This window comes from Coregonus lavaretus (assembly GCF_964263955.1).
Source record: "Coregonus lavaretus genome assembly, chromosome: 3".
NCBI classification, from domain to species: domain Eukaryota; kingdom Metazoa; phylum Chordata; class Actinopteri; order Salmoniformes; family Salmonidae; genus Coregonus; species Coregonus lavaretus.
The window spans coordinates 77116296-77140126 of NC_139990.1; the positions used below are offsets into that span (position 1 = coordinate 77116296).

The following is a 23831-nucleotide window of genomic DNA, read 5'->3' on the forward strand; positions in this document are numbered from 1 at the left end:
ACAAGAGCATGTTGATCAACCCCGCCCCCTACCCTCTCCTTCAGAAGAGCCCATTCTCTGAAAAATCCACCTGGTGGCTCTTATGTACTGGTGAGTTCTCTTTCCCCCATTTATAGTTCAAGTAACTTGGAATGTATTACTAGTAATACATGTTTGTTTGTTTATTATTCCAAATAAGACAATCCAAGACTTTGGCCCAGACGTTGATGGACTGTCAACAACAAGTCATTTGTCAGTAAGTGCAAGTGGAGGGATACCAGTGCCTGCAGCCCTCTCCGCAAAAAAAGTATCAAACGTGATTGATAATTTACAAAGTAGTCAATGTCTGCAAAAAATAGGGCGTGTGTGTGCGCGCAGTGTTAAATTGTTGCTGTTACAGTGCCATCTACCAGTACTGTACTATCTTTGACGCGACGTCGCCATCTACTGGATGAAGTAGCCACCTGCAGCATCAAAGATACTTGGCGCTTTGCACAACAAGCAGAACCGCACCCCCTCGCGGCAACTGAAGCGGGACGCTGGTTACTATAGGAACGAATCGCTTGAAGTTTCTCTGTTTATGAGAGACACACACAGGTCGCTCGCTAACTTTACATCGTAGCGAGTAATTATTTCGCTAAATACCTACAACTTCTCATTCCCTCCGTGACACGGTTATTGTCTCGTGAGTAGGAAATTGACTTCTCACTATTGCTTTCAACCATTCTCTTCACTAACAGTAACGTTAGCTAGTAACATTAAACCAAACTGCTAACTTTAGCTAACTAGCATTGTCGTCAAAGACAGTGTCGCACGACCCAGGCTGTAGGTACTAGGCTAGCCACAACTTTGTAAATGTAGCTTTATTAATGTATGGGCATTTCTGTTGTCAACAGGTCAGCCATGAATGCAGAGATAGTTTCCTCACTTCTAACTCAAGAGGTGCCAGCAGGCACTACTGAGACCCCGTATGCTGCAGCAGTTCCGGTGGATCACCTGGACTATGGCTACATTGAGAAATGCACTGACGTGAAACACCTGGGGAAGATTCTGAGGGTGCTAAGGTAAATGGTTCAATCTAAGTGAGAAATGGACAAAAGAGTTGCACAAATAGTGCAACAAAAATTCAGAACTGAAATGGGGATCAATATGCTCTTTTCCTTCCTGATGACTATTATGCCAGCCAAGTGAACATCTCTGTATTATGTTGATAGATGTCATGAAATTCACAGTCAGCCATTCCACTACAGATCTGGAGATGAGGGTATCTATCCCCATCTGATAGAGTTCTGTGAGAGTCGTCTGGAGAGGTTGGACCCAAGAAGCCGTGCCCTCAGAAAGGACAACCCCCCAGCCACCGCTGCCTGCCTCTCTGGAGATGAATGGAGCCAGATCACTGACGAACTCAAGGTGCTGTCCTCACCACACAACGTTGTCTAAAAGTGACCACAAGGTTGTGGGGCCTCACTGTGCCAATGTGACTTTTGTAATCTGTCGTGGACAGACTACGTAAAACATCAAGCATCTGACCAAATTATGCAAGATTTGAGTTCTGGGTTAACAGAGATCAGTGACTTTGTAACAACACTTGGACGTGTCATTGAGACTTTGTATTAGTAGTAATACCATAGTAGTGTAGCAGTAGTACTGCTGTAGACAATGACATGGATACACACGTCCTTATGTACCAGACTTACCTAACATCCACCACACTGTTTCACTGTTACAGAAGTGGGAGAGAGATGCCAAAATGAGTGAAACTGAGCTGAAACAACAATCTTTATTTCATGATCTTGAAAATGATAATGTTCCCCCAGTACGTGGCTCAAGTTGCTCTATTACTCTCAAGCAGGTAAAGTCTCTCTGTTTATGAGGAAATACAATTATTTTGTGTTGTCAGACAATAGTAGAACAATGAGTTGAACTTCATTCTGAATTGTGTTGCAGAATGCCGTTTCAAATGGACAGAAGAAAACTTCACAGAAGAAGGTTCTTCCTCGTAATTATATAGAATGGGACCAGTGAGTCTATAGAAGGTTCTTCCTCCTGAATATATAGAATGGGACCAGTGAGTCTATAGAAGGTTCTTCCTCCTGATGATATAGAATGGGACCAGTGAGTCTATAGAAGGTTCTTCCTCCTGATTATATAGAATGGGACCAGTGAGTCTATAGAAGGTTCTTCCTCCTGATGATATAGAATGGGACCAATGAGTCTATAGAAGATTTTTCCTCCTGATTATATAGAATGGGACCAGTGAGTCTATAGAAGGTTCTTCCTCCTGATTATATAGAATGGGACCAGTGAGTCTATAGAAGGTTCTTCCTCCTGATTATATAGAATGGGACCAGTGAGTCTATAGAAGATTCTTCCTCCTGATTATATAGAATGGGACCAGTGAGTCTATAGAAGGTTCTTCCTCCTGATTATATAGAATGGGACCAGTGAGTCTATAGAAGGTTCTTCCTCCTGATTATATAGAATGGGACCAGTGAGTCTATAGAAGGTTCTTCCTCCTGATTATATAGAATGGGACCAATGAGTGTATAGTTTTTTCCTGCCTTATAATTTGTGTATGGGGTCCTGGAATCATACCTAGACAATATTATCAACGTTATCCCTCTGTATTGCAGGTATGACGTCGACAGGGAGTGTGATAAAATTGATGGAAATGTAACAAAAAAGGATCCCCCCGCAATTATAAACTCTAGATATCTGAAAATCAGGAGCAAAATGAATACAACAGGTGAAATATCTATTTGGTTCCCATTAGACTGTGTCATTAGTGTCTCAGAGATGTTATTTGGTTGTAACGGTTACACAAGTGTAAATACATGAATTGTGTTGTTCAGTTGTTATATCATGAATTCATGCACACTTGCAGTATGTCTTTATTTGACTGTTTTTGCTCCGTAGTCTTGATAGAATGTGTATGTTCTTCTAGCGCTGACTGAGCAGGAGAAAGTCCTCGTTGCCAACCGTGAGAAGGTTAAAGGCAACGAGGCTTTCAAGGCCAACGACTATGAAGAAGCAGTGGTGTATTATTCAAGGTCAGACCCTTTAACTTAACACTAATAGCTGTCTCACTTGGAGGAGTTAGGGATCGTCATTACCGTCAAGCTAAGCTGATGCTAGTATCTTTTAGTGAATGCATATTCAATGGGTTTAATTCCTTTTGTCTTGAGTTCAACTTTAAACCATAGAGATACATTTATATTCATAGAGATCCTATTCATTTGCTAGAGGGGCTATGTCATAATTCCTTATTCAATGTTTATATTACGCAAACCCTCAGTGAGAAGGTCTTATCCAGTAATCAGTCTCAGTACTGCTAAATGTGGTCCATCTCTCTTCTCTCCATGTCTCCTCCTCACCAGGAGTCTGTCAGTGGTACCAACCGTAGCAGGTTACAACAACAGAGCCCAGTCAGAGATCAACCTGCAGCACTGGCACAATGCCCTCAACGACTGTCAGAAGGCACTGGAGATGGAGCCAGGCAATATGAAAGGTACTGTTCCACTGGAGATGGAGCCAGGCTATATGAAAGGTACTGTTCCACTGGAGATGGAGCAAGGCCATATGAAAGGTACTGTTCCACTGGAGATGGAGCCAGGCTATATGAAAGGTACTGTTCCACTGGAGATGGAGCCAGGCTATATGAAAGGTACTGTTCCACTGGAGATGGAGCCAGGCCATATGAAAGGTACTGTTCCACTGGAGATGGAGCCAGGCTATATGAAAGGTACTGTTCCACTGGAGATGGAGTCAGGCTATATGAAAGGTACTGTTCCACTGGAGATGGAGCCAGGCAATATGAAAGGTACTGTTCCACTGGAGATGGAGCCAGGCTATATGAAAGGTACTGTTCCACTGGAGATGGAGCCAGGCTATATGAAAGGTACTCAACTTCTCCGCTATTTGGTCCCGTATCTACGACGTTGCAACTACGTGAAGCGAACTCGTGGACATGTGCAGATACTGTGTATGACTGGGAAAGAGAAGTCGTGCATCTCGCTCAGATACTGTGTATGACTGGGAGAGAGAAGTCGTGCATCTCGCTCAGAGACTGTGTATGACTGGGAGAGAGAAGTCGTGCATCTCGCTCAGAGACTGTGTATGACTGGGAGAGAGAAGTCGTGCATCTCGCTCAGAGACTGTGTATGACTGGGAGAGAGAAGTCGTGCATCTCGCTCAGAGACTGTGTATGACTGGGAGAGAGAAGTCGTGCATCTCGCTCAGAGACTGTGTATGACTGGGAGAGAGAAGTCGTGCATCTCGCTCAGAGACTGTGTATGACTGGGAGAGAGAAGTCGTGCGTCTTGCTCATCTCAATATCTGTGGTGCTGCTGGTGCATCGTCACTTAATTGAGTCTACCTTTCAGAATGACTGGTCTTGTCTATTTAATGTATACGCACAGTTATGAATACTAATATAACCATGCTACATAGGAAACTGCATCACCACATGTGCGTCCAAAATGGCACCCTATTCCCTTTATAGTGCACTACTTTTGGCCTGAGTCCTATGGGCCCTGGTTCAAAAATAGTGCACTGAGGAATAAGGTGTGATTTCAAAGCCCATGTCATGTTCCTGGCTGACAGGGTTTTGTAATATTGTGTGTTTTGAAGCTCTGCTCCGCAGGGCCACAGTGCTGAAACAGCAGGGGAACTATCAGATGGCTGCTGAAGACCTGAGGAGCGTACTGCAGGCTGAACCACAGAACATCACTGCTACTGTAAGTGTCTCACACACACACACACACACACACAGCCCAACACACACACACACACACACACACACACACACACACACACACACACACACAGACCAACACGGTGTGTTGGAGTTACTGTATCAACCATTCTGTTCCCTCCACAAAATGAATGACAGCATCAGGTCTCCTGTTTATTCAATAGACGGTACTGTAGTGACCATCAGGTCTCCTGTTTATTCAATAGATAGTACTGTAGTGACCATCAGGTCTCCTGTTTATTCAATAGATAGTACTGTAGTGACCATCAGGTCTCCTGTTTATTCAATATATAGATAGTACTGTAGTGACCATCAGGTCTCCTGTTTATTCAATAGATAGTACTGTAGTGACCATCAGGTCTCCTGTTTATTCAATATATAGATAGTACTGTAGTGACCATCAGGTCTCCTGTTTATTCAATAGATAGTACTGTAGTGACCATCAGGTCTCCTGTTTATTCAATAGATAGATAGTACTGTAGTGACCATCAGGTCTCCTGTTTATTCAATAGACGGTACTGTAGTGACCATCAGGTCTTCTGTTTATTCAATAGACGGTACTGTAGTGACCATCAGGTCTCCTGTTTATTCAATAGACGGTACTGTAGTGACCATCAGGTCTCCTGTTTATTCAATAGATAGTACTGTAGTGACCATCAGGTCTCCTGTTTATTCAATAGATAGTACTGTAGTGACCATCAGGTCTCCTGTTTATTCAATATACGGTACTGTAGTGACCATCAGGTCTCCTGTTTATTCAATAGACGGTACTGTAGTGACCATCAGGTCTCCTGTTTATTCAATAGATAGTACTGTAGTGACCATCAGGTCTCCTGTTTATTCAATAGACGGTACTGTAGTGACCATCAGGTCTCCTGTTTATTCAATAGATAGATAGTACTGTAGTGACCATCAGGTCTCCTGTTTATTCAATAGACGGTACTGTAGTGACCATCAGGTCTCCTGTTTATTCAATAGGCGGTACTTTAGTGACCATCAGGTCTCCTGTTTATTCAATAGACGGTACTGTAGTGACCATCAGGTCTCCTGTTTATTCAATAGGCGGTACTTTAGTGACCATCAGGTCTCCTGTTTATTCAATAGACGGTACTGTAGTGACCATCAGGTCTCCTGTTTATTCAATAGACGGTACTGTAGTGACCATCAGGTCTCCTGTATATTCAATAGATAGTACTGTAGTGACCATCAGGTCTCCTGTTTATTCAATATACGGTACTGTAGTGACCATCAGGTCTCCTGTTTATTCAATAGATAGATAGTACTGTAGTGACCATCAGGTCTCCTGTTTATTCAATAGATAGTACTGTAGTGACCATCAGGTCTCCTGTTTATTCAATAGATAGTACTGTAGTGACCATCAGGTCTCCTGTTTATTCAATAGATAGTACTGTAGTGACCATCAGGTCTCCTGTTTATTCAATAGATAGTACTGTAGTGACCATCAGGTCTCCTGTTTATTCAATAGATAGTACTGTAGTGACCATCAGGTCTCCTGTTTATTCAATAGATAGTACTGTAGTGACCTGGAATGATGGATATGGAGTTGACTTATCTTCAGTCGTGTCACATTTCAAAGGAACATTAAGTCTTGAATAGTATGGACTGTTACTACTGTTAAATCACCTGTCTTCATCTGCATAACATGTTGTTTGACTATGTTTGCATTGAATCTAATGGAACAATAGAATGAACTATTTTCAGGACTTCTGTTCTGATTTTCCTTCACACATCCTGGCCCACAGAAACTTCTGGTTGAGGTGGATAAGAAACTAAACCAGTGTCAACCGGAGAAGGAACGTAAAAGCAAGAAGATCGTCATTCAGGAAGTGGAGAATGAGCAAGGGGAAGACCAGAGAGGTGAGTGACTGATCACTTCCCTGCTTAGTGAGAGGTGAGTGACTGATCACTTCCCTGCTTAGTGAGAGGTGAGTGACTCATCACTTCCCTGCTTAGTGAGAGGTGAGTGACTGATCACTTCCCTGCTTAGTGAGAGGTGAGTGACTGATCACTTCCCTACTTAGTGAGAGGTGAGTGACTGATCACTTCCCTGCTTAGTGAGAGGTGAGTGACTGATCACTTCCCTGCTTAGTGAGAGGTGAGTGACTGATCACTTCCCTGCTTAGTGAGAGGTGAGTGACTGATCACTTCCCTGCTTAGTGAGAGGTGAGTAACTGATCACTTCCATGCTTAGGGAGAGGTGAGTGACTGATCACATCCCTACTTAGTGAGAGGTGAGTGACTGATCACTTCCCTACTTAGTGAGAGGTGAGTGACTGATCACTTCCCTGCTTAGTGAGAGGTGAGTGACTGATCACTTCCCTATTTAGTGAGAGGTGAGTGACTGATCACTTCCCTGCTTAGTGAGAAGCGAGTGACTGATCACTTCCCTGCTTAGTGAGAGGCGAGTTACTGATCACTTCCCTGCTTAGTGAGAGGCGAGTGTCTGATCACTTCCCTGCTTAGTGAGAGGCGAGTTACTGATCACTTCCCTATTTAGTGAGAGGCGAGTGTCTGATCACTTCCCTGCTTAGTGAGAGGTGAGTGTCTGATCACTTCCCTGCTTAGTGAGAGGTGAGTGACTGATCACTTCCCTACTTAGTGAGAGGTGAGTGACTGATCACTCCCTACTTAGTGAGATTGAACCATTATACCTCCCAAGTCAATCAGTACTGAGCTTAAAGTGACTGACCTCCAGCCCAGTCCTGGAGACCACCAGTTGGTTTATATGATATGGTCATTGTGTAATGAATACTCGGACAGAGTGGTAAGATCCAATCGCAGAATAGCGATGCTTTATTAAAGTACAGACAAGGGAAAGGCTTAATCGTGGTCGGGCGGGCTGTGGTCAAAACCGGGCCAGGCATAGACAGGCAGAGGTACCAAAGGAGCGGGCTTAGTCGTAGTCGAGGTCACAGGCACAGGATCCGAGAACGGTAATCACTGGGGTAGACAAGTAGAGGATTAAGCAATACGGGGAGTCAACTAACAAGGCACTGGTCGGATACACGGGTAATCAAAACAACAAACTCTCTCTCACTCGGAACAAAACGCTTAGCAAGTCACAAAGGAACAATACCTCGCGCCGACTGAGCTTCTGAGCACACCTTAAATCCTATACTAATTACTGACAGGTGTGCTCAGAACTCAGGTGAATCAGATCGAGTCTGATGACTCCCCCTCTCAGTAGATCGGGGAAGTGTCAGACTCTGTCTAGATCCTGCCAAACCCCGATCCCTTACAGTATCCCCCTCCCCAGGGCCGGCTCCTGACGGCCTTCTACCTCTACCGGGTGGTCTTCCTCTGGGTCGGGGTCCTGGATGATCTGGGTGCTCAGCGTGGAAAGTGGCCTTGAGAGCGGGATCCAGTATATCCTTAGCCGGAACCCAGGACCGTTCCTCAGGTCCATATCCCTCCCAGTCCACGAGATATTCGATGCCCCCTCGTCTCCGTCTTGACTCCAGTATCTCGTGGACTGTATAGATGGTGTCCTGTTCATCCTCCAAAGGTGGTGTAGTAGGTTGTTGAGCGATTGGTGGATACATCGGGCTATAATGGACAGGTTTCAGCAGGGAGACGTGGAACGTAGGGTTTATCCTGTAGTGTCGAGGGAGGAACAGACGGTAGGTGACAGGGTTAATACGCCTCTGTACTTTGAAGGGACCAATGTACCTGGGTTGGAGCTTCTTGCAGCTCCGTCGGAACCGCAGGTCTCGGGTAGACAGCCACACTCGTTGCCCGGGTTGATAAATGGGAGTAGGTCTCCGGCGTCGGTCGGCGTAGGTCTTTTGTTGTTGTGAGGCTTGGCTGAGATGTTGATGGGCCGTCTCCCAGACCTGCGCACTCCGACGGAACCACTCGTCCACCGCCGGTACCATCCCTGATGCGGTATCCCACGGAAACAGGGGAGGTTGATACCCTAGAACACACTGGAAGGGCGTTAAACGTAGGGAGGTGTGAATGAGTGAGTTCTGAGCATACTCTACCCAAGGAAGGAATCGACTCCACTCTTGCGGTTGCCGCGAACATTGTTGCCGTAGATATTTCCCAATTTCCTGGTTGAGCCGTTCTGTCTGCCCATTGGCCTGGGGATGATATCCGGAGGTTAGGCTAACCGAAATGCCCAAGCGTTCGCAGAACGCCTTCCATACCCGGGATACAAACTGGGGTCCCCGGTCGGAAACAATATCCTCCGGGACACCAAACTGCCAGAACACCTGGGTAAACATAGTCTCAGCCATCTGAGTGGCGTTAGGCAAACGGGTCATAGGTACTAACCGACACATCTTGGAGAAACGATCGATGACCACGAGAATTACAGTATGGCCCTCTGATTCAGGTAGGTCGGTAATAAAGTCCATAGCAATGTGCGACCATGGTCGTTGAGGAGTTGGCAATGGCATCAGCTTACCCTCCGGTAGTGCACGAGGTACCTTGGACTGGGCACATACTGGACAGGATAAGACATAGTCTCTGACGTCATCTGCGAGGGAATCCCACCAGTATTTTCGGCTGATGAGTCGTGTAGTTCGAGTGATTCCAGGATGACCAGATCCCAGCGACGTGTGGCACCATTCCATCAGTTGAGGGCGAAGAGAAGCTGGCACAAACACCTTAGACTCCGGGGTTTCTGGAGGGGCTGGTTCCGCTTGTAAGCTCTCCTGAATCGTGTCATCAATAGCCCACCTCACCGGTCCAGCACGGTAACTCATGGGGAGAATAGTTTCTGGCTCCACGGGTCTTTCCGTGCGCTCGAACCGTCTGGAAAGCGCATCCGCCTTACCATTCTTAGACCCGGGGATATAAGACACAGTGAATCGGAACCGGTTGAAGAATAAAGACCACCTGGCCTGTCGGGAGTTCAGTCGTTTGGCGCTGTGAAGATACTCCAGGTTGCGGTGGTCCGTGAGCACCTGGAACGGATGTTCTGCTCCCTCCAACCAATGTCTCCACTCCTCCAGGGCTAACTTCACCGCCAGTAATTCCCGATTACCCACGTCATAGTTCTGCTCGGCAGCATTCAATTTCCGGGAAAAGAAAGCACAGGGTCGTGATTTAGGCGGCTCACCTTGGCGTTGGGATAACACGGCTCCAACTCCAACCTCCGAAGCGTCCACTTCCACGATAAACGGTAAGGTAGGGTCCGGCTGACATAGAATAGGAGCGGTGGTAAAACGTTGCTTCAGCGTCTCAAACGCACGCACTGCCCCCTCCGTCCAGTTCAGACCGCGACCCTTGTAGCTGGTCATCGCCTACAGAGGCGCTGCGGTTGTGCTGAAATTACGCACGAACCGTCTATAGTAATTGGCAAACCCTAAGAACCTCTGGAGCTCCTTCACCGTCTTGGGTTGAGGCCAGTCTTGTACCGCTTGCACCTTAGATTCATCCAGTTTAACACCGTCGGGAGTGAGTATGGCCCCAAGGAAGGAAATCGTAGTGACGTGGAATTCGCTTTTTTCTGCCTTCACAAACAGAGAATGTTGTAGGAGCCGATCCAGAACCTGTCGTACATGGGACACATGTTCACTCAGCGAGTTAGAATATATGAGGATGTCATCAATGTATACTATGACAAATCGATCAATCATGTCTCTGAAAATGTCATTCATGAACGCCTGAAATACTGAGGGCGCGTTGGTAAGTCCATAGGGCATGACACAATATTCGTAGTGTCCTCGATGTGTGATGAAGGCGGTCTTCCATTCATCCCCCTCTCTAATACGCACCAGATTGTACGCACTCCTGAGGTCCAGTTTACTGTACATGGAGGCCTGTCCCACCTGTTCAAGGGCGGCTGGAATCAAAGGAAGGGGGTAACGATTTTTTATGGTTATATCGTTCAACCCTCGATAGTCGATACAAGGACGCAGTCCGCCATCCTTTTTCTTCACAAAGAAAAAACTGGATGCGGCGGGAGACGTCGATGGGCGAATGGCCCCTTGCTGTAGCGCCTCATCAACATACTGACTCATCGCTTCTCGTTCAGGCTGTGACAACGGGTAGATTCTTCCACGAGGAGGTGTAGCTCCGGATAGTAGATCAATCCCGCAGTCCCAGGCCCGATGAGGTGGTAACACGGTAGCCCTCTCCTTGGAGAACACCTGCGCGTAATCCTGGTATTCTGTAGGGACCACAGTAGACACCGCACCCTGCGCATCCTCCACCGTAGACGTTTTGCACGGTAAATTGAGGCACTCTGCCCTACATACCTCACTCCAAGCTGTGATATCGCCAGATTTCCAGGAGATGACCGGATCATGGAGGACGAGCCAGGGGTGGCCGAGAACTAGTGGCTCCCGTGGAGCGGAGATGACGAAAAAAAAGATGTTCTCCTGGTGTATGGCGCCCACTTGTAACTTGATCTCCCCGGTACGGTGCGTAATGAACCCAGTGCCCATGGGCTCACCGTCTAGCGCGTTGACTCGCAGGGGAGGTTGAATAGGAATAAGTTGAACTCCCAACTCCTCAGCAAGACCCATATCCAGAAAGCTGGCCGCCGCTCCGGAATCAATAAGTCCTTCCAACCTGCGCACTTTCTCTCCGACAGATAAGGTAACAGGTACATACATTTGTTTAGCTGTAATGTTCAAAACGGGAGTCTCACTCACCGGTTTGGCAGTTCCGAGGCGATATCCTGAGGTACGGTTAGGTCGTACCGGACATTGACGCACGAAATGACCCGACTGACCACAATACAGGCATAGTCCGTCTTGCCGACGTTGTTGTCTCACCGACCCTTGTAGAGGTGACCGTCCCAGTTGCATAGGTTCCTCCTCAGATTCTCTCCTCTGCTCTGTCGCTTGCATAGGACCAGTGATCGAGGGCTCCCGAACTGTGGATGCCTGGTGTTGCACTATAAGATTATCAATAGAGATGGCAATTTTGATAAACTCATGTAGCGTAGTGATATCTCCTCGACAAGCCAACTCAGTCTGTACGTCTTTGCGCAGCCCTCTACGGAAAACTGTGAGCAAAGCAGTCTCGCTCCATCCGCTACCGGCTGCTCTAGTACGGAACTCTAAAGCATAGTCGGCTACTGTGCGACGGCCCTGCTGAAGTTCGCATAGCTGATCTCCCACACTACGCCCAGATACTGGGTGGTCGAACACCTCTTGAAACAGTCTCTTGAACTGAACTTCCTCATTCAGCTCGGGGACCTCAGCTGCCCAAAGCGCAGTAGCCCAATCCAGTGCTCTTCCCGTTAGCAGAGAAATCATGAAATCCACTCTGCTACGGTCATCGGAAAACATGGAATGATTATACGACGTATACAGGGACATCTGGAGTAGAAACCCCTGACATTTGCCAGGTTCCCCGTCGTACCTTGTCGGTATAGAAATCGGAGGTGCATGACGAGGACTGACCGTACTCGGGGTGGTGCCTTCCGCTGCACCAGCGTTGAGTAGGTGTAGGAGTTCATCCATGCGTTTCTCCTGTATCTCCCATCGCCTCTGTAATTCCGCTGGATCCATGGTAATGGCGAGGTATTCTGTAATGAATACTCGGACAGTGGTAAGATCCAATCGCAGAATAGCGATGCTTTATTAAAGTACAGACAAGGGAAAGGCTTAATCGTGGTCGGGCGGGCTGTGGTCAAAACCGGGCCAGGCATAGACAGGCAGAGGTACCAAAGGAGCGGGCTTAGTCGTAGTCGAGGTCACAGGCACAGGATCCGAGAACGGTAATCACTGGGGTAGACAAGTAGAGGATTAAGCAATACGGGGAGTCAACTAACAAGGCACTGGTCGGATACACGGGTAATCAAAACAACAAACTCTCTCTCTCTCTCACTCGGAACAAAACGCTTAGCAAGTCACAAAGGAACAATACCTCGCGCCGACTGAGCTTCTGAGCACACCTTAAATCCTATACTAATTACTGACAGGTGTGCTCAGAACTCAGGTGAATCAGATCGAGTCTGATGACTCCCCCTCTCAGTAGATCGGGGAAGTGTCAGACTCTGTCTAGATCCTGCCAAACCCCGATCCCTTACACATTGACCTGGAGTAGCCTACTCTACAGGCCCTGTACTGTGGTGGACAGTCTGTCACCAGTCAGTCAACATCAAACTGACTGTTCTATAAAACAACATGCAGATGAGTCACAATTCAACAGTCAGAAAACCAACTCCACCCATTTTCTCATGTTTCTATTACAACAGAAAAATGCAAATGAAAGTCTAAGCAAATTATTATTTATTTATTTTTATTTAACCTTTATTTACCTAGGCAAGTCAGTTAAAAACAAATTCTTATTTACAATGACGGCCTACCAAAAGGCAAAAGGCCTCCTGTGGGGACGGGGGCTGGGATAGAAAATAACAATATAGGAGAAAACACATCACGACAAGAGAGACACCACAACACTACATAAAGAGAGACCTAAGACAACAACACAGCATGGCAGCAACACATCACGACAAGAGAGACACCACAACACTACATAAAGAGAGACCTAAGACAACAACACAGCATGGCAGCAACACATCACGACAAGAGAGACACCACAACACTACATAAAGAGAGACCTAAGACAACAACACAGCATGGCAGCAACACATCACGACAAGAGAGACACCACAACACTACATAAAGAGAGACCTAAGACAACAACACAGCATGGCAGCAACACATCACGACAAGAGAGAAACCACAACACTACATAAAGAGAGACCTAAGACAACAACACAGCATGGCAGCAACACATCACGACAAGAGAGACACCACAACACTACATAAAGAGAGACCTAAGACAACAACACAGCATGGCAGCAACACATCACGACAAGAGAGACACCACAACACTACATAAAGAGAGACCTAAGACAACAACACAGCATGGCAGCAACACATTACGACAAGAGAGACACCACAACACTACATAAAGAGAGACCTAAGACAACAACACAGCATGGCAGCAACACATCACGACAAGAGAGACACCACAACACTACATAAAGAGAGACCTAAGACAACAACACAGCATGGCAGCAACACATTACGACAAGAGAGACACCACAACACTACATAAAGAGAGACCTAAGACAACAACACAGCATGGCAGCAACACATCACGACAAGAGAGACACCACAACACTACATAAAGAGAGACCTAAGACAACAACATAGCATGGCAGCAACACATCACGACAAGAGAGACACCACAACACTACATAAAGAGAGACCTAAGACAACAACACAGCATGGCAGCAACACATCACGACAAGAGAGACACCACAACACTACATAAAGAGAGACCTAAGACAACAACACAGCATGGCAGCAACACATCACGACAAGAGAGACACCACAACACTACATAAAGAGAGACCTAAGACAACAACACAGCATGGCAGCAACACATCACGACAAGAGAGACACCACAACACTACATAAAGAGAGACCTAAGACAACAACACAGCATGGCAGCAACACATCACGACAAGAGAGACACCACAACACTACATAAAGAGAGACCTAAAACAACAACACAGCATGGCAGCAACACATCACGACAAGAGAGACACCACAACACTACATAAAGAGAGACCTAAAACAACAACATCGCATGGCAGCAACACATGACAACACAGCATGGTAGCAACACCACATGACAACAACATGGCAGCAGCACAACATGGCAGCAGCACAAAACATGGTACAAACATTATTGGGCACAGACAACAGCACAAAGGGCAAGAAGGTAGAGACAACAATACATCACGCGAAGCAGCCACAACTGTCAGTAAGAGTGTCCATGAATGATTCTTTGAATGAAGAGATGGAGATAAAACTAGAGAGAGTGAAAAATATGTATTAACATGAGAAGGAGAAATGGGTGTTTTAGTTGTTCCTTTTCCCTGTCTGAGAAACAGCCCACCAAGTGTTTAATCAGATAAGATAATGACTGATCCTAGACCTACTAAACAAAGAGGTTATTATACTACAATAAGACTGCTGGCTGGCTGGCTGGTGACACTGATGTAGTGTTACTAACTAACTAACTGATTGAGAATCATTATCAATACCACCCAGACAGACCTGAGAGCCTGCTGCATTCTCCAAACACCAGATCTGTCTTGTTTTACCTCAGAGAGATGCTGTGGGTTAGTGCTGTGGGTTAGTGTCTGGCTGTGGGTTAGTGCTGTGGGTTAGTGCTGTGGGTTAGTGCTATGGGTTAATGTCTAGCTGTGGGTTAGTGATGTGGGTTAGTGCTGTGGGTTAGTGCTGTGGGTTAGTGTCTGGCTGTGGGTTAGTGCTGTGGGTTAGTGGTGTGAGTTAGTGCTGTGGGTTAGTGTCTGGTTGTGGGTTAGTGCTGTGGGTTATTCCTGCTGCATTCTCCAAACACCAGATCTGTCTTGTTTTACCTCAGAGAGATGCTGTGGGTTAGTGCTGTGGGTTAGTGTCTGGCTGTGGGTTAGTGCTGTGGGTTAGTGCTATGGGTTAATGTCTAGCTGTGGGTTAGTGATGTGGGTTAGTGATGTGAGTTAGTGCTGTGGGTTAGTGTTTGGCTGTGGGTTAGTGTCTGGCTGTGGGTTAGTGTCTGGCTGTGGGTTAGTGTTTGGCTGTGGGTTAGTGTCTGGCTGTGGGTTAGTGTCTGGCTGTGTGTATGTTGGTTAGTGTTTGTCTGTGTGTCTGTGTTGGGTTAGTGTTTGGCTGTGTGTCTGTGGGTTAATGTTTGGCTGTGTGTCTGTTGGTTAGTGTTTGGCTGTGTGTCTGTTGGTTAGTGTTTGTCTGTGTCTGTGTTGGGTTAGTGTTTGGCTGTGTGTCTGTGGGTTAATGTTTGGCTGTGTGTCTGTTGGTTAGTGTTTGGCTGTGTGTCTGTTGGTTAGTGTTTGTCTGTGTCTGTGTTGGGTTAGTGTTTGGCTGTGTGTCTGTTGGTTAGTGTTTGGCTGTGTGTCTGTTGGTTAGTGTTTGGCTGTGTGTCTGTTGGTTAGTGTTTGGCTGTGTGTCTGTTGGTTAGTGTTTGGCTGTGTGTCTGTTGGTTAGTGTTTGGCTGTGTGTCTGTTGGTTAGTGTTTGGCTGTGTGTCTGTGGGTTAGTGTTTGTCTGTGTGTCTGTTGGTTAGTGTTTGGCTGTGTGTCTGTGGGTTAGTGTTTGGCTGTGTGTCTGTGGGTTAGTGTCTGGCTGTGTGTCTGTTGGTTAGTGTTTGGCTGTGTGTCTGTGGGTTAGTGTTTGGCTGTGTGTCTGTTGGTTAGTGTTTGGCTGTGTATCTGTGCTGTGGTAGCTAACTCAACCCCCCACTGTAAGCCCCTGACTGGGGATTTGTTCTCTAATCCAGCAGTCAAATCCCTCGTGCTAATGGTTGCTGTGTAGATCATGATGTTATAAAGCCTCAGTGAGCTGTGTTATCGCAGGGTGAGGTACAGCTTCATCACATCCTACTGACTATCTACCATTTTCCCCTAGCCCCTGTCTCAGTAACATGACATCCTACTGACTATCTACCATTTCCCCCTAGCCCCTGTCTCAGTAACATGACATCCTACTGACTATCTACCACCCCCCCCCCCCCCCCCCAGCCCCTGTCTCAGTAACATGACATCCTACTGACTATCTACCATCCCCCCCACCTAGCCCCTGTCTCAGTAACATGACATCCTACTGACTATCTACCACCCCCCCCCCCCAGCCCCTGTCTCAGTAACATGACATCCTACTGACTATCTACCATTTCCCCCTAGCCCCTGTCTCAGTAACATGACATCCTACTGACTATCTACCATCCCCCCCCCCCCCCCCCCCCCTAGCCCCTGTCTCAGTAACATGACATCCTACTGACTATATACCATTCCCCACCCCCTAGCCCCTGTCTCAGTAACATGACATCCTACTGACTATATAGTGTCTGCGTGTGTGGTTGTTTTCCACCCCTCCCCCTCTAACTGCATCACTAACAGCTTGCTGGGCTGCCTGCTAGAGCGAGAGAGGCTTCCTGGAACTCCCTTTCAAGTGGCTTTGCCTCTACCAACCCCTCCCCCACTGTGATGTAACCACTGACTGCATCCTGTGGGTGTGTCCTGTGCTTGGCAGCTTGTCCGGTTGAGCCCAGCGAGGCTGTGGGAGGGGAGAGTGCTGCTGCTGCTCCTGCCGAGAGGGGAGACATGGGGAATGCTCAGAAGAAGCCCCACGGCAGAGGTGGGGAAGGGGTCCCCAGCCCGCACACAGACCACAATTCACACGGAGGCCACTGGAGAAACCGGGGAGGCAATGCAGAGAAGTACAAGGTGAACCAGCAGGATTCGGCGTCGGACAAGGGTCTGTGGAACGGAGCTCAGGGCTCTGGCAGGAGTGACTCTAAGGAAGCCAGGCCGGCTGGGGAAGACGGAAGCAACCTTGACGCCCCTTGTGGGGCCCTGCCCCCACCGCTGGCCCGGCTCAAGAATGAGGGAAACCTGTTCTTTAAGAATGGACAGTTTGCTGATGCACTGGACAAATACTCACAGGCCATCACCGGCTTCACAGACTCAGGTAGGTTTTCAGTATTATGGTGTTGTGTTGGGCTTTGTTTTACTAATAGCTCACATTCATCGAGAGTTGTGATGTATAATACCTTAGTTAGTGAGACAGGCTATTCAAATTGCATATTCGTTTTGTGTTCATCCTACATTTTCCATGGACATTCCCCAAAACAACCTATGTTCCAATCTAGCAACTAATGCCACTGCTTTAGTATTTCACAAGGTTAAATCAGTCCATTGTTACAGCATTGTTTTATGGCATACCACTATTGGCAGCTAGTGCTTTCAGTAAGTGGTTACAGCACACCAAACGTTAGCACATATTGCAGTAATAAAACAGCTAACCTCTGTAACAGCAATGTTATTCTCATCACTGTATCACATCAGATGATAGTGCAACATATATGTCACTACAGCAGCATTTAGCCAGTCAGTGTGATATGATTTCATCAGATGATAGTGCAACATATCACTACAGCAGCATTTAGCCAGTCAGTGTGATATGATTTCATCAGATGATAGTGCAACATATGTCACTACAGCAGCATTTAGCCAGTCAGTGTGATATGATTTCATCAGATGATAGTGCAACATATATGTCATTACAGCAGCATTTAGCCAGTCAGTGTGATATGATTTCATCAGATGATAGTTCAACATATATGTCACTACAGCAGCATTTAGCCAGTCAGTGTGATATGATTTCATCAGATGATAGTGAAACATATATGTCATTACAGCAGCATTTAGCCAGTCAGTGTGATATGATTTCATCAGATGATAGTGCAACATATGTCACTACAGCAGCATTTAGCCAGTCAGTGTGATATGATTTCATCAGATGATAGTGCAACATATATGTTATTACAGCAGCATTTAGCCAGTCAGTGTGATTTGATTTAATCAGATGATAGTTCAACATATATGTCATTACAGCAGCATTTAGCCAGTCAGTGTGATATGATTTCATCAGATGATAGTGCAACATATATGTCATTACAGCAGCATTTAGCCAGTCAGTGTGATATGATTTCATCAGATGATAGTGCAACATATATGTTATTACAGCAGCATTTAGCCAGTCAGTGTGATTTGATTTAATCAGATGATAGTTCAACATATATGTCACTACAGCAGCATTTAGCCAGTCAGTGTGATATGATTTCATCAGATGATAGTGCAACATATGTCACTACAGCAGCATTTAGCCAGTCAGTGTGATTTTATTTCATCAGATGATAGTTCAACATATATATCATTACAGCAGCATTTAGCCAGTCAGTGTGATATGATTTCATCAGATGATAGTGCAACATATATGTCATTACAGCAGCATTTAGCCAGTCAGTGTGATATGATTTCATCAGATGATAGTGCAACATATATGTCATTACAGCAGCATTTAGCCAGTCAGTGTGATTTGATTTAATCAGATGATAGTTCAACATATATGTCATTACAGCAGCATTTAGCCAGTCAGTGTGATATGATTTCATCAGATGATAGTGCAACATATATGTCATTACAGCAGCATTTAGCCAGTCAGTGTGATTTGATTTAATCAGATGATAGTTCAACATATATGTCATTACAGCAGCATTTAGCCAGTCAGTGTGATATGATTTCATCAGATGATAGTGCAACATATCACTACAGCAGCATTTAGCCAGTCAGTGTGATATGATTTCATCAGATGATAGTGCAACATATGTCACTACAGCAGCATTTAGCCAGTCAGTGTGATTTGATTTCATCAGATGATAGTTCAACATATATGTCATTACAGCAGCATTTAGCCAGTCAGTGTGATTTGATTTCATCAGATGATAGTGCAACATATGTCACTACAGCAGCATTTAGCCAGTCAGTGTGATTTGATTTCATCAGATGATAGTTCAACATATATGTCATTACAGCAGCATTTAACCAGTCAGTGTGATATGATTTCAGTTCAGATGTGTACTCCTGATTCATTAAAACATCCAGGTACAGAGTAGCATAGTCACTCATCACAGTAGTGGTTGGTTATTTGCAGTATGTCTGGAGTTAAGCCATACCCTTGACAGGCAGAAAGGCAGACAGGCTCAGGTCCTCTCAGGTCAAGTGACTTCTGACCACTCACTGTGAAATTGAATTTGGTGTTGGGGGCGGCGACTGACTGACTGGCTGGCTGACTGGCTAACTGACTGGCTGACTGACTGACTGACTGGCTAACTGACTGGCTAACTGACTGGCTGACTGACTGGCTGACTGCAGTAGTAAATCTCCTCTGACTGACTAAAGAAACTGCTGCGAGAACCGTCCACTTTATCTCTCCTCTCCTTCCCATCACTCTCTCCTCTCTCCTCTCCTCTCATCACCCTCTTCTCTCTCCTTTCCATCACTCTCTCCCCTCTCCTCTCCATCACTCTCTCCTCTCCTTCCTATCACCCTCTCCTCTCCTTTCCATCACTCTCTCCTCTCCCTCCCATCACACTCTCCTCTCCTTCCCATCACGCTCTCCTCTCTCCACTCCTTTCCATCACTCTCTCCTCTCCTCTCCTTCCCATCACCCTCTCCTCTCTCCTTTCCTTCCCATCTCTCTCCTCTCCTTCCCATCTCCTCTCCTTCCCATCACTCTCTCCTCTCCTTCCCATCACCCTCTCCTCTCCTTCCCATCTCTCTCCTCCCCTTCCCATCTCTCTCCTCTCCTTCCCATCACCCTCTCCTCTCCTTCCCATCACTCTCTCCTCTCCTTCCCATCACCCTCTCCTCTCCTTCCCATCTCTCTCCTCCCCTTCCCATCTCTCTCCTCTCCTTCCCATCTCTCTCCTCTCCTTCCCATCACTCTCTCCTCTCCTTCCCATCACTCTCTCTTCTCCTTCCCATCACTCTCTCCTCTCCATCTCTCTCCTCTCCTTCCCATCATTATCTCCTCTCCTTCCCATCTCTCTCCTCCCCTTCCCATCTCTCTCCTCTCCTCCCCATCAATCTATCCTCTCCTCTTTCCTCTCCACCCCTATCAGTCAGTCAGACAACACAACGCTCCACTAGTCTACTGTGAAAGTGACTTAACATGATGTGATATACTGAGGCTTCTCACAGTTACTGCTGTCATACATAGTATAATGCAGGGTTATTAATGCTATTTGGTGTCATGAGGTGGCCTGTCTGCCTGCCTGCCTGCCTGTCTGCCTGCCTGCCTACCTGCCAAGCCCCTCCTATATGATGTCTAGCTGGCTTTAGTGACGCTGACTAAATGAACGAGTGATGATGTCACTTGGGAGTCACATGCCTTTAACTCCTACCACACACAGGAAGTTAATTATAGGAGTAGTCTAAGGGTGGCCCTGGCTTCTGCTCTGTAGGCGGACATGTCTCACAGTGAACTGCTCTGTAGGGAGACATGTCTCACAGTGAACTGCTCTGTAGGGAGACATGTCTCACAGTGAACTGCTCTGTAGGCGGACATGTCTCACAGTGAACTGCTCTGTAGGGAGACATGTCTCACAGTGAACTGCTCTGTAGGGAGACATGTCTCACAGTGAACTGCTCTGTAGGGGGACATGTCTCACAGTGAACTGCTCTGTAGGGAGACATGTCTCACAGTGAACTGCTCTGTAGGGAGACATGTCTCACAGTGAACTGCTCTGTAGGGGGACATGTCTCACAGTGAAATTCTCTGTCGTCATGGAGAAATGTCTCACATGCAGTGGAACTGAAGCGTCTCCGATGTGGCCAGACTGTCTTTTCCACTACCCGTAGTAGTAGCAGGCCAAAGACTAGAAGTGCCATAGTTGCAAAAGCTTAGGGAGAAAGAAATCAATGATTATTTAATTAAGATAGTTGAATAGCTACAACATTCCACTTTCAGTAAAGCATTTGGTCCAACCAGGTTAGGAATGTACTGTATATAGGAATTCACTTGGAATGAGTCAGATCTGGTAAGTGTGAAGTCCATAGACAATGTTTAAAAATACAGAGTAGGCTGTGTCAATGTGACATTATAATGGTGGTACAGAACATTTCATCCTGTACAGGCATGTGCCTCTGGGAGTCTCAGTTTCAGTCCTCTGAGTCAAACAGAACAACAACATACTGATCTCCTGATTAACATCCTGCCTTCATTTAACATCAGAGTCACCCCCCTGTTCCAACATGCCCAGTCCCAGGCCACATTAAACCACTAGTTTCATACTGTGGCTCATTAAACCACTAGTTTCGTACTGTGGCACATTAAACCACTAGTTTCATACTGTGGCTCATTAAACCACTAGTTTCATACTGTGGCTCATTAAACCACTAGTTTCGTACTGTGGCACATTAAACCACTAGTTTCATACTGTGGCTCATTAAACCACTAGTTTCATACTGTGGCTCATTAAACCACTAGTTTCATACTGTGGCACATTAAACTACTAGTTTCATACTGTGGCTCATTAAACCACTAGTTTCGTACTGTGGCACATTAAACCACTAGTTTCATACTGTGGCACATTAAACCACTAGTTTCATACTGTGGCACATTAAACCACTAGTTTCATACTGTGGCTCATTAAACTACTAGTTTCATACTGTGGCACATTAAACCACTAGTTTCATACTGTGGCTCATTAAACCACTAGTTTCATACTGTGGCTCATTAAACCACTAGTTTCATACTGTGGCTCATTAAACCACTAGTTTCATACTGTGGCACATTAAACTACTAGTTTCATACTGTGGCTCATTAAACCACTAGTTTCGTACTGTGGCACATTAAACCACTAGTTTCATACTGTGGCACATTAAACCACTAGTTTCATACTGTGGCACATTAAACCACTAGTTTCATACTGTGGCACATTAAACCACTAGTTTCATACTGTGGCTCATTAAACCACTAGTTTCATACTGTGGCTCATTAAACCACTAGTTTCATACTGTGGCTCATTAAACTACTAGTTTCATACTGTGGCTCATTAGACCACTAGTTTCATACTGTGGCTCATTAAACCACTCGTTTCATACTGTGGCTCATTAAACTACTAGTTTCATACTGTGGCACATTAAACCACTAGTTTCATACTGTGGCACATTAAACCACTAGTTTCATACTGTGGCTCATTAAACCACTAGTTTCATACTGTGGCACATTAAACCACTAGTTTCATACTGTGGCTCATTAAACCACTAGTTTCATACTGTGGCTCATTAAACCACTAGTTTCATACTGTGGCTCATTAAACCACTAGTTTCGTACTGTGGCACATTAAACCACTAGTTTCATACTGTGGCTCATTAAACCACTAGTTTCATACTGTGGCTCATTAGACCACTAGTTTCATACTGTGGCACATTAAACCACTAGTTTCATACTGTGGCTCATTAAACCACTAGTTTCATACTGTGGCTCATTAGACCACTAGTTTCATACTGTGGCACATTAAACCACTAGTTTCATACTGTGGCTCATTAGACCACTAGTTTCATACTGTGGCTCATTAAACCACTAGTTTCATACTGTGGCTCATTAAACCACTAGTTTCATACTGTGGCACATTAAACCACTAGTTTCATACTGTGGCTCATTAGACCACTAGTTTCATACTGTGGCACATTAAACCACTAGTTTCATACTGTGGCTCATTAAACCACTAGTTTCATACTGTGGCTCATTAAACCACTAGTTTCATACTGTGGCTCATTAAACCACTAGTTTCATACTGTGGCTCATTAGACCACTAGTTTCATACTGTGGCACATTAAACCACTAGTTTCATACTGTGGCTCATTAGACCACTAGTTTCATACTGTGGCTCATTAAACCACTAGTTTCATACTGTGGCTCATTAAACCACTAGTTTCATACTGTGGCTCATTAAACCACTAGTTTCATACTGTGGCTCATTAAACCACTAGTTTCATACTGTGGCTCATTAAACCACTAGTTTCATACTGTGGCTCATTAAACCACTAGTTTCATACTGTGGCTCATTAAACCACTAGTTTCATACTGTGGCTCATTAAACCACTAGTTTCATACTGTGGCTCATTAAACCACTAGTTTCATACTGTGGCTCATTAGACCACTAGTTTCATACTGTGGCTCATTAAACCACTAGTTTCATACTGTGGCTCATTAAACCACTAGTTTCATACTGTGGCACATTAAACCACTAGTTTCATACTGTGGCTCATTAGACCACTAGTTTCATACTGTGGCACATTAAACCACTGGTTTCATACTGTGGCTCATTAAACCACTAGTTTCATACTGTGGCTCATTAAACCACTAGTTTCATACTGTGGCACATTAAACCACTAGTTTCATACTGTGGCTCATTAAACCACTAGTTTCATACTGTGGCTCATTAAACCACTAGTTTCATACTGTGGCTCATTAAACCACTAGTTTCATACTGTGGCTCATTAAACCACTAGTTTCATACTGTGGCTCATTAAACCACTAGTTTCATACTGTGGCTCATTAAACCACTAGTTTCATACTGTGGCTCATTAAACCACTAGTTTCATACTGTGGCTCATTAAACCACTAGTTTCATACTGTGGCTCATTAAACCACTAGTTTCATACTGTGGCTCATTAAACCACTAGTTTCATACTGTGGCTCATTAGACCACTAGTTTCATACTGTGGCTCA

General features: G+C 45.6%; 1 protein-coding gene across 1 annotated transcript in view; it reads left to right on the plus strand.

Moving 5' to 3' along the window:
- Positions 1-19: 19 nt before the first annotated feature.
- Positions 20-23831, plus strand: part of LOC311126039 (sperm-associated antigen 1-like) — a 45656-nt gene continuing 21844 nt past the window's right edge. Inside the window, exons 1-11 of the mRNA XM_084158470.1 lie at positions 20-90; positions 876-1043; positions 1230-1389; positions 1709-1831; positions 1927-2000; positions 2613-2725; positions 2924-3029; positions 3357-3487; positions 4609-4715; positions 6496-6610; positions 16782-17219. Coding sequence (XP_084014596.1) covers positions 83-90; positions 876-1043; positions 1230-1389; positions 1709-1831; positions 1927-2000; positions 2613-2725; positions 2924-3029; positions 3357-3487; positions 4609-4715; positions 6496-6610; positions 16782-17219 — 1543 coding nt within the window. The 5' untranslated portion in view covers positions 20-82. The remainder of the gene's footprint in view (positions 91-875; positions 1044-1229; positions 1390-1708; positions 1832-1926; positions 2001-2612; positions 2726-2923; positions 3030-3356; positions 3488-4608; positions 4716-6495; positions 6611-16781; positions 17220-23831) is intronic.